The sequence below is a fragment of the Grammomys surdaster genome, unplaced genomic scaffold (assembly GCF_004785775.1).
Source record: "Grammomys surdaster isolate TR1022 unplaced genomic scaffold, NIH_TR_1.0 165, whole genome shotgun sequence".
Lineage (NCBI taxonomy): Eukaryota > Metazoa > Chordata > Mammalia > Rodentia > Muridae > Grammomys > Grammomys surdaster.
This window is the reverse complement of record NW_021604613.1, coordinates 13973493-13985409: the sequence shown is the minus strand read 5'-3', so window position 1 is coordinate 13985409 and position 11917 is coordinate 13973493. Positions and strand designations below refer to the sequence as shown.

The window sequence follows — 11917 nt, the reverse complement described above, 5'->3', positions numbered from 1 at the left end:
TGGATGGATGGATGGATGGATGGATGGATGGATGGATGGATGGATGGGAGAAGTTAGAACATACAAAATAACCAGAAGTTTTAGTTTTAAGCAAAATTATAAGATATAAAATGAACAAAATACAACAAGCTATAAAATGTCCTACCTGTGTTAACCCTGATGCTTTGAATAATTCCTGTGGTGATCTTGTTCCATAACTATTAGGAGAATGAAGTGACAACAGTCTGCTATATACTTTGTTTCTAACCTATAAAGAAATATTACTGCTTAGTTTAAAAACTGGTCAAGACAAATACAGCTTATAGCTTTGGTATAGTTTCCCCAAGATACACATAATCTTTTAAGAGCAAGTGTTTTCTTTCTTTTACAGTGTGCCTCTATCATCATCATCATTTTACTTTAGAAACTCTTCACTACTGCATAAACTTGAGAGCGGTTATTCCCAATTTTGCCTCCTCCCTAATTTCTTAAAAACCAGAATCTATTATCTGTTCCATAGCTTTACCTCTTCTGGATATTTCAATTTCTTTACCGTATTTGGTGCTGTGGTTTGAATATGTCCTTTCAAAGTTTATGATTTAAAAACCTGATCTTCAACTGATAAGTTCATAATAAGGGATAGGGCATTTGGAGACAATCAATATTAAATGAGGTCATGGAAACAGTAAGATGGCAGTGAAGTTGCCTACTACCAAACTTGATCACCTGACTTTGATCCTTAGGAACTACATTGTGGAATGAAAGAACTGATTCTTGTAAGTTGTAGGCACGCTACAACTTGTACACATAAGTTTTTTAAAATGGTGTTATGAAGCCAAAACGTATTGACATTAGCGCCCTCATAAGAGAAAAGGAAATCCAGGCACACTGTGCATAGCTTGTGTAATCTTACATAGTGCATGTTGTACCACAGGTAATGTCTGGCATCTACTGACTGACAGTCACTGTTCTACTGTGCATACACACTCACTGAAAACAATCATCTCAATTCCCAAGTAAATCTCAACAAAGTTTATATACTGACTAGCTTCAGAACACATTTTCTTCTTTAATATTCTGTATCGACAGGGATACAGCCCAAAATACCATGAGAACTCAATAGCTGGAAAATTATTTCAAAATAATACTTTATAATTATCAGAAAGGCACTGCACCTCTTTTTTGAAATTGAGAAAGTAGTTGGACTGATCAACATGAAAAATCTCAAGTGCTGATCTCCTTAAGTTGTAACGACGTAAGTGAATCTCTCGAATTTGAGAATGAGGCCACTTGAAATCAAAGCCCAGTCCTGAAAACAAAAGAAATTTTGTGACTGAGGTGCCACATAAAGTTACTCACTCCAGGAAGAAAATATTTCCTTGTTTCCAAAAGTAATACTCAGGGGAAAGGAATTCTACATTCAAAAACAAGTATTCATTAGGAATTATAAATCGTTTCTTTTAAACTATACTAGAACCCCTAAGCTATTCTACTACCTTTCTACGAGGCCAGATAGTAATTCTAAACTGTATGCCTTAGAACTCTTTCTAGGATGTTGGATCTTCAGATTTAATCATAAAAAAGTAAGAGCTTACAAGACAAATACACACACACACACACAAGTATTAAGACTGCATTTTATAACTAAGTTTACTGTGGTACCCTCAAGTCAAATAATTTTAAATACATTAGTACTGATGAGGATGATAAAGGCAACTGGATGGGGGGGTTTAACATGCCTATAATCCTAGCTACTCAGAAGGCTGAGGCAAGAGAATTTTAAGTTCAAGGCCAGCCTGGGTAACACTTACCCACTTACATAAGAATGGCTCTGGTTTCAATCACTAATGTAACACTTGCCTTATATAAGAATGGTCCCGGTTTCAATCACTAATACTGTGTGTGTACACATAAAAAATGACTATTCCCCTTCAATACACAATGGCTGAATGAGCCTAATTTCTAATTGACTCTCCATTTTTCATTTTACAAGATAAATTTATAATTATAATTATATAATTTCACAGTACCACTTTGTTTCTTCCTCTAATTCATGACTGATGGATCTGGATATTTAATAATGAAAAGTAATTATTTTCCCAGAACTACTCACCATCTTCTTTTTCAATACTGTTATCATGGAAGTAAATGTGTTGAGTAGTGACTTCTAATCTGCCGGGAATTATGTCAATTACTGTAATGAGTTCACAGTCTTCAGTCAACACCAACTTTTCCTTTTGATCCTGTTCTTCCTTCTCATCACTGAACAAAAAGTTTAAAAGTAGTAATCATGAATTTAGCCCACTTATGTGGAAAAGAATATCTTCTTCACTGCTGATATTGGATGTTTATGTTGCTTTTTGAAATTCCTAATCAATCTAGCTAGAAGTTGATAGTTTTGCAGTATGTTTATTTTTTTACTAACTTTCGTATCTATAATTATTTCATTTTTTTCATGTCTCCTGAATAGATTTCTTTTTATAGTTTTATTTTTTCTTTTGGTTTTATATTTCACACAGATAGTTTTCCTTCATGGACCATCATCTTGGATGACACCTAGGGTCTTGTGGTATACATACTAGATGAGCCCTCTGCTGCTAAGTTATACCTCAGACTCTGTTGCAGATTTCCAAAAAACATAACTTTAAGCCATATGTCATTCAATATTTTCATTCAAAAATACTTTAGGATTTCCAATACAGATCCCAACAATCCTAGGCAGGAAGTCTTCCTCAATACTTTCAGTAAATACTCTCAGATTCTGAACAGCTGGTAAGACATTAATTGTTAAATTTAAAGAATTACAACACTTGAAATTAAACAATTAATTAATTGTTTAGAAAACCAGGAACTCAAGGAAATCTACAATTTTGCAGGTCCCATTTCTCATAACATAGTTTAACTGCTTTCAAATACTCATACATACATAGTTACTCTGGCTGCCATGTCCTCTTCAAGAAGTTCTAGTTTATCTTCCTCTATATCACTGAGTTTAACTTGTTTCACTACTTCCAAAAGCAGTGAATCACTCGAAGGCTGTAAGTGTTGAATACCTGTTTAATAAAAAAATAAATAAATAAACTAAAAACTAGTACAAAATATTATAGCACTTCTGTATTTTCTAATAGTTTTGATGTTAGATGATTTTTTACAATTAGTATACATGTAGTAAAATATACATAGTTTTAAAATGATAGTTATTTTTTGTTGTTGTTGGGTTTTTTTGTTTTTGTTTTCGAGACAGGGTTTCTCTGTGTAGCCCTGGCTGTCCTGGAACTCACTCTGTAGACCAGGCTAGCCTCGAACTCTTGAACTCAGAAATCGAGTTATTTTTAATAATAGCTAATTCTTGATTCAGAAATAGACTAAGTACTAGATTAACAGTCTGAGAGAGGTACAGAGCTAACTTTATGCAAATTATAGATTCATGAATCATAATTATATTTAATTAAAGCAAGTTAATAATTAAATAAATTTCAATGGGTTAATATTAATGTGATTGTATACTTGTACTAAATATCAAATATGATAGCCAGGCCAGGCATGGTGGTGCTCACCTTTAACCCTAGCACTTGGGAGGCAGAGGCAGGTGGATCTCTGTGAGTTCAGGGCCATCCTGGTCTATATATTGAGTTTCAAGGACAGCCAGGGCTACATAGAGAGCCTGCCTCAAAAGAAAGAGAAGAAAGAGAGAAAAGACAGTATGAGCAGTTGTCCATAGCTGACAAATAACAGACAGCGGAGCCATCACTTCCTGGAGTACATGGAAAGGAACAGGTAACGCTAATACATACACAAAACACATGTATAGTGTACAAACTAGGTACTTTGTAATAACAAAGGGCTTTATAATGGAAAGAACATGGACACTAAGTTACAACACTGCATTTCAATTCTGTCCTGCCACTGGGCTCTCTGAATCTGTGCTTCCTACTTTTTAAAAACATGACGACTTACATGGAACTGCACACTTAATAACAAAAACAAAACAACCAAGTGAAGAGGAACCCCACAAAATAGGAGAGACTTTTTGCCAGCTACACATCCGACAGAGTTAATACCCCCAAAAAAGAACAACAAAAAACCCAAACCCACCTATAAAAAAATGGGCATGGGACCTGACTGGTCTTTAAAGAAAGGAAAAAAAAATCTCAAAAAAGTGTTTCTTGTCCTTAGCAATTAGAGAAATACAAATCAAAACAACTTTAAAATTCCATCTTACCCCAGTCAAAATGGCAACATACTACACACAACAAGTGCTGAAAGGGATAAATGGAGAAAAGAGAACCTTCATCACTGCTGGCTGGATTTCAAATTAAAACAGCCACTATGGACACCAGTGTGGAAAATTATCAAAAAAAAAAAAAAACCTAAAAAAACCCTACCCTATGACCCAGCTATTCTACTCCTTGGCATACACCCACAGCACGTGACACCCTAAACCACAGATATTTGCTGATCCATGTTCACTGCTGCTCAACTCACAACAGCTAGGAGATGGAAACAACCTGAACGCCCTTCAACTGATAAATGGATAATGAAAATGTGGTACTTAAACATGATGGAATAAATGTGGCACTTGTTTTATCTATAAACCTATCATGAGACACAAGTAATACAGAAGCAGCTCCAGTGGCAATAATTATGACTTGGTAAACATGTAGGTGACACAGACTCATCACAAGAACTACTTCTGTGTATTTCAGACTTTTCTTCAAAAGAGGATAAATGACAACCAACCAAGAAGAGCTTCTTACAAAGTTGTAGAAACCCCTTTGAAACACTGCTTGGGTAAATATTTGCAAAGTATTCTTTTCTAAAACAAGGCACATTTAAGACATTAAAAATGTAGGGTTCTTTAAGCAAGTTATGGGCTGGAGAGATGACTCAGCAGTTAAGAGCACTGACTGCCCTTTCAGAGGTCCTGAGTTCAATTCCCAGCAATCACATGGTGGCTCACTACCTCCTGTAATGGCATCCGATGTCCTCTTATGGTATGTCTGATGACAGTTACGTGTACTCTTAATGTATATGAAAAATGATGAAAAAAAAAGGCAAGTTATAAAAGAGTCATAAATTAAAGAATGGGGAAAAAGGCTACATTAATCTAAGGGAAAGGATATTATTTCTCAACAAAACATAAATTAAATATAGTAAAAATATTGGTTTGCTTTGGAAAGTTACATTCAATGAAATACACACTCATCTTAGATTTAGGCCAAAATTAACAACACTGAATTCATGTACACATTTACACATACACTTTAAAGTACTATACCCCTTTGTTCATAAGTAAATGTCTAAAACAAACAACAATAATAAGCAGTCTGTTAACATCTCTTTATTAAAACAAGTAGATATTGTAACTCACCTAAATTATCTCTTAAGGCACTTGCTTCCTCGTGGTTTTTGAAATTATAATTTGGTACCAGTTTAAGTCTCATGCGGGAATAATTTTCTACATTAGCTAGTTTCCAGTGAATTCGATTCTGTTTCCTATAAACATTCACAATGAAACAAGTAAGATTATTTAAAATTATAAAGATTTGTTGTTTAAAGGGTATAAACAAGTATAAAGTGCTTCACAACTGCTCAACACAATTTAGAAAATGTTCAAGATACAACAACTGGCTGGCTTGCCCAAGGCCCTGGGTGTGATTTCTAGCACTACAAAAATCCAGGCTTGGGTAAATCTGAAGGAGAGCAGTGGGGTGGGGGATGAGTAAGACCAGCAGAATGACACAATGTATACAAACAGCATATTGAAACCTACTACCTTTATATGCTAGCAATTACTTTAGAAACAAATTTAAATGTTTATATTTATCATCTGGACAACTGTCAAGAAAGCTAAAATGAGTATGTTTAGCTACAACATAGATGAACCAAGAGAGTTTAAATTATTTACCCAGGATACCATGAGGTTTAATGGTAGAGAAATAAGATTTGGACACTAGCTTTCAGACTTCTAGCTTGATTACTTTATTCTTTCACTGTTAAATGCAATTTCATAACCATAATATTAAAAAGTTTTACTACAAATAAAAATAACCAAAATATCAAAGTTAAGACGATAAAACTCTTAGAAGAAAAAGTAAAGTTTTATGACTTTCCTAAGCACATTATAAAAAGCATGCAAGGAAAAGAATAGCTGTATTAAAATTATAATTTTTGAACAACAAAGGTCAGGATCAAGATAGTGAAAAATCATCTACATATATGCAAATCATCTGAAGAGTCACTGATAATACATATATCCTGACACACACACTTCAGCAAAAAATCAATCATTCAATGTGGTAAGTAGGCAAAGGAAACAAGCGAACATTCTTTTCAAAGGAGACAAACAGCCAACAAGTACACAAAAAGTGTTCAACACAGTTATTAGAATGATGAAAAGCAAAATTATATGATAATGCTTTAAGTACACAATGGGAGGGCTATTTGAAAAATTGGAAAATGACAAGTACCGGTGAAATTGGAAAACATACTGACAATTTTTGTCAATTTTTAATAAGTCAAAGATGAAATATGATGCAGAACGTGCACTTATATACCCAAAAAGATTTAAAAGCATGCTCTCAAAACATTTTGATACAACTATCCATAGCAGCACTGTCACAGTAGCTCAAAGGTGGTCAACAACTAAATATTTATCCACTGTTCAGCTAATCAAAAAGATAAACAAAAGGTTTACTTTACCACTTTTTAAAAACAAGGGCTATAAAATATATATACCAAAAAAGAAGTGACAATATTAAGTTGTACAGTGTTGAAGTACATAATAACCTCATTAACTCTAGCTTAATAAGGTGATGTGAGAAAGGCAGAAATATTGTTATGGAATATTAGAGTCTAAAGTCTAATGGATGTAACATTAGGGTAAAAGGAGAACTCAGCATAGGATAAGTAATACATACATACAAACCTCTCATCTTCCCAAACCAACACATAAAAAAACAGTAAATTCAAAGTATTCTTTAAAAAAAAAATTGACTTAAAAGTTTAAAATTTAATGCCACAGTTCTAAAGAGCAAAATATGCACCTACTTTTCAGCCCAAGGCCCCCTTTCACATTTAAGATAGAGCCGTATCGCCTTCCAGTGTCTAAAAGCCGCCAACTGCTGACTGTTAAGTTGTTTAATCATATTATTGTACCTCAAGTTCTCTTGACGGGCTTTTCGATTAAACGGCTCCACAAAATACTCCTGAAATAAACAGAAAAAGACGGGAGTAATGTATCTACATAAATTTTTAATTTAAAAAAATGGTATATGAGAAAAGAGGTAACATAATTTTATTTCATTACAATACTCTTTGATGAGGATGGTAGAATTTTAGGTATGTTCTACTTAAGACTTCTTTTTTTTTTTTTTTTTTTTTTTTTTTTTTTTTTTTGGAAAAAAGTTTTTTGTTTAACCCCCTGTCTTTCCGGGAACTCACTCTGTAGACCAGGCTGGCCTCGAACTCAGAAATCCGCCTGCCTCTGCCTCCCAAGTGCTGGGATTAAAGGCGTGCGCCACCAATGCCCGGCAAGACTTCTTTGACTCATAAAAATAAAACACATACACACACACACACACACACACAAAATGGCCGACAAAATAGCTCAATAAAAGGCATCTACTGCTGATCCTAACAACCTGAGTTTGTTCCCAAGCACCCCAAGTCTGGTGGTATACCCCTGTAATCCCAACATGAAGGAGGTGGAGTCAGGAAGATGTGAAGTTTAATTTTATTCCTAGCTAAATATCAAGTTTGAGGCCACTCTGATGGTCTCAAAAAAAGAAAAAAAAAGGACTAAGATCTAAAATATCTACTAAAACTTAAGAAAAACAATAGACTCAATAAACTGTAGCTGTTACCAGACTCGTAGGAAGGAATCAATGGTGTACGATATGACACTAAAATAGATCACTGCTGGGACAAGTAAGGAAGCCACAAAGTCCCATGAAAACTAGGTATCAATTCATCATTACCCTTACCATGGGGATACAACGTCTTCCTTCAACATTGGTAGCCAGCTGGCTTAAATGTGGCTTGACTGGTAGCATGTCTGTCTCATAAGTTCTGGGATCAATCAACAAAAGGTACTGAGTATAGTAGCAAGTGTCTTTGCAAAGTGAACCAGGAGGGTCCTAAGTTGCAGGTACAGAAAACGTGTGACACGACTTCAAAAACTAAACATGCAAGTAAGTTAGGCAGAATTTGCCAGTAAATCACTCAGGCCCTGCATTTTCTCTTTTTGAAAAGATATAAATATAAATTAACTTTACTAATAGATAAAAGATAATTAAAAATTCATTTAAAAACCTGTCTACTAAGAACCTGATGGATCTGAGTAGTCATATTTCTATGTGCTAAGCAACACACCATGGCCCTGATTTCTGTGGGCCTGACAGCGACACTCCTGATTTCATTTTTGCTATCAATTTTCACTTCTCTTTGATTTGTCAAACTATTTTATTGATTTTGCCAATATTCTGAAAAGCTAGTGTTTAGATTTATCAATTTCTCCTACTCTTCTATCTTTGTTTGTTGTTTTATCTTTTGGTTAGATTACAGGGCTGGAGAGGTAGCTTGGGAATTAAGAGTGGTTCTTACTCTTAAAGAAGAACCAGGTTCAACAGTTCCAGCACCAACATAGTAGTGGTTCACAACTACCTGTAACTCTAGCTCCAGGGATTCAATGTCCTTTTCTGACCTCTCAGGACTCCTGCACATCTACAGACACAAACGTGTATTCAAGCACACACAGAAACAAGCAAACAAACAAAATAACTTTACATTTAAATTCTTTAATTGAATTTATTAATATGAAGGATGTATCAAGATACCTTAGCAGTATCTATTAATAGATTTTTATCTTAACAAGTTTATATAATTTATAAATTGACATAATCATTACACAGCATGTCTTAATATTAAAATGGTTATTTTTTTTTTCGAGACAGGGTTTCTCTGTATAGCCCAGGCTGTCCTGGAACTCACTCTGTAGACCAGGCTGGCCTCGAACTCAGAAATCCGCCTGCCTCTGCCTCCCAAGTGCTGGGATTAAAGGCGTGTGCCACCACCACCTGGCTAAAATGGTTATTGAGCAACTGTTTTCATCCTAATTATGAAATACTTTTTCAGTATGTGTGTTTACAAATTTCTAATGGAATTATTCCACCTAAATTTAATTTAATGCTTCTATCCAACGTGAACAACTAGAGTTAGAAAACACGGACTATCCAGCTGTGTATTTAAGCGAGGATGGCCCTGTTGGGCATAGGTGGGAGAGGAGATCCTTAGTCCCATGAAGGCTGGACGCCGAGGGTGGGGGAATTCGAGGGTGGTGAGGTGGGAGTGGGAGTGTAGGTAGGGGCACATCCACAGAGAAGCAGGAGGATGGGGGATGAGATAGGGGGTTCCTGGGCAGGGGAGGATGGGGTAAGGGGATAACATCTGAAATGTAAATAAAATATCCAATAAAAAAATTAAAAAAAATAATATATGCACAAGAATTGTTGCTACATGACTGGTTGGTGGAGGCCACTTGTATCAGAGTATTAAATGTCTTTCTTAGGGGATTCAGATTAGAGGGTTGCACACCTTTTTTGACTGGTATACTCACTCAAGTATTAGGCCTGTTTTTTCTTGTATGATTTTGATATGATCATATGCCTATATTGTCCCAATTCACTCTGCTAAGTATAAAGGATAGAATCCTTTCTATATCCTGGAATAAAGGATTTATTAGTCTGTTAAAAAAAAAAAGTAAACACTGAATAGTTTTTACCTGAAATTTCAGCTTGCTTTCTCCTCCTTCTCTGTCTCTTTTATGCATATTCACCATTAAGGCTTCGTAACAATTTTTCCAGTAAAGTGCCATGTTCTCATGACCATCATAAAATGTATGTGCTTCATACTGCTTCATGTAAGGTACAATCTTAGTTAAAAAAAAAAAAAGAATACAAAGAATTTACACATTCCTCTATAAAAATGATAAATCAACAGAAAAGTCTTGCCAGAGAAGATAAAGCTCTGAGACTGGAGAGACAGCTCACAGTTAAGAGTACTTGCTGGGAGCAAGCACAAGGCCTGGAGTTCAGGTCCCAGCACTCACATAACACTCCTGCAACTCGAGCTCCGAGGGATTTCACACGCTAGCTTTCATGCATGCATGAAGCACACACCCACATATACACATGCACACACTCATGACTGCACACACGTAAACAAATCATTTAAAATCATTTTAAGACTTACATATTTTTCAATGTAAACTTGCCATTCATTTGAATTGCAGTATTCTTGAAAATCTTCAAAAAATGAAGCGCTCCCATTAGTAAAAGGCAAAGAAGGCAGGTGCAAGTTCATGAAAAGAAGCTCATAAATTTTAGAAACCAGAGTCCGGAGAAGGGGAATCAGAAATGAGTAGATTTCTGTCTGCTCCTTGATTGATCGACTTAGAATATGTTCTAGTTTCCCTAAAATATAGCATGCCTCATCTTGATTTTCAATCACTTTGGTCTGAAGAAGAGCATTGAGCTTAGCTGATGCCATTGCACAAACCTGGAAGAAAACAGGTTAGATGAAAAACCAGCAGACTAAAACAAACACTTAATATTAGCAAAAGATCTGTCTCACTCTAGCAGTTCACAGGCTTTATGAGTTAGCTGTCAATAGTTATGAACTGAGAGTTTAACAGCAAGCTTAAGAGATGCTGCCGAAGGAGAAAGGTGGTCTGGAAAGGCGGGAAAGGAGGTGCAGCCTCAGGAAGTGACAGTGCTGACAAGAACTCTCAGCGCACCAGGCAGTGGTGGCTCACGCCTTCAATCCCAGTACTTGGGAAGCAGAGGCAGGCGGATTTCTGAGTTCGAGGCTAGCCTGGTCTACAGAGTGAGTTCCAGGACAGCCAGGGCTGCACAGAGAAACCCTGTCTCGAAAAACAAAAACAGAACTCTCAGGGCTCTAATGGTGGTGGGAATGCAGGAAAGATCAGACACATTCTATGTGGGATGGATAAGCCTGTGTTTACAGACCCACCAGTTAAGACAAAGTTTGGGTATCATATTACAGTTAAAGGGAGAAAATAAAATCACATGAAAGACTGAAAAAAAAAATACTGGTATGGCTGTTCCCTCAGAAGTTCTACCAGCACCTGACCAATACAGATGCAGATACTCATAGTCAACCATTGGACTGAGCCTGGGGACTCAAGTGGAAGAGCTAGGGGAAGGACTGAAGGAGCTGAAGGGGATTGCAACCCTATAGGAAGAACAATATCAACTAACTGGATTTCCCCCACCCCCACCCCCCAGAGCTCCCAGGGTTAAATCGCCAACCAAAGAGTACACATAGAGGGATCCATGGCTCCAGCTACACATGTGGCAGAGGATGGCCTTATCTCACATCAATGGGAGGGGAGGCCCTTGGTCCTGTGGAGGCTTGATGCCCCAGTGCAGGGGAATGCCAGGGCAGGAAGTTGGGAGTGGGTGAGTTGGTGGAGGAGCACCCTCATGGAGGCAAAGGGGAGGGGGAAAAAAGGAGGTGGGATGGAGGGTTTGTGGAGAGATAACTGGGAAGGAGGATATCATTCAAAATGTAAATGACAAAATGATTTTAAAAATACTTATGAATCTGCTTTAATTCTAAGCTAACAACTGTGTTACAGTTTCATACATTGGTAAAAAACATGAAACCAGTTGGTAAAAGAAAGACCTACAAAATTTTAGTAAGCACTCTATCATCATTTGAACTGACGTCTCAACTCCAATTCTAAGTGAGATTAAAAACTAGAAGACATCAGCACATGGAGTGGTGGCTCAGAAAGAAACAAGTCTAGGCGACTTCAGTACTTTATAGTGGGTTTTCACCTAATCTATGATGCCAGCCAAAAACTTGCCCTTCGCTTGGAAAGAAACATGACTTCTATCTTTCAAAGTTGTTTACT

General features: G+C 36.4%; 1 protein-coding gene across 1 annotated transcript in view; it reads right to left on the bottom strand.

The window, feature by feature from the left end:
* The window catches only part of Nbeal1 (neurobeachin like 1), a 138723-nt gene that overhangs the window by 49233 nt on the left and 77573 nt on the right, over window positions 1-11917 (bottom strand). Inside the window, exons 28-35 of the mRNA XM_028765733.1 lie at window positions 10231-10536; window positions 9761-9910; window positions 7030-7187; window positions 5351-5475; window positions 2906-3032; window positions 2093-2241; window positions 1155-1288; window positions 146-247 (exon numbers count right to left, since the gene is read on the bottom strand). Coding sequence (XP_028621566.1) covers window positions 146-247; window positions 1155-1288; window positions 2093-2241; window positions 2906-3032; window positions 5351-5475; window positions 7030-7187; window positions 9761-9910; window positions 10231-10536 — 1251 coding nt within the window. The remainder of the gene's footprint in view (window positions 1-145; window positions 248-1154; window positions 1289-2092; window positions 2242-2905; window positions 3033-5350; window positions 5476-7029; window positions 7188-9760; window positions 9911-10230; window positions 10537-11917) is intronic.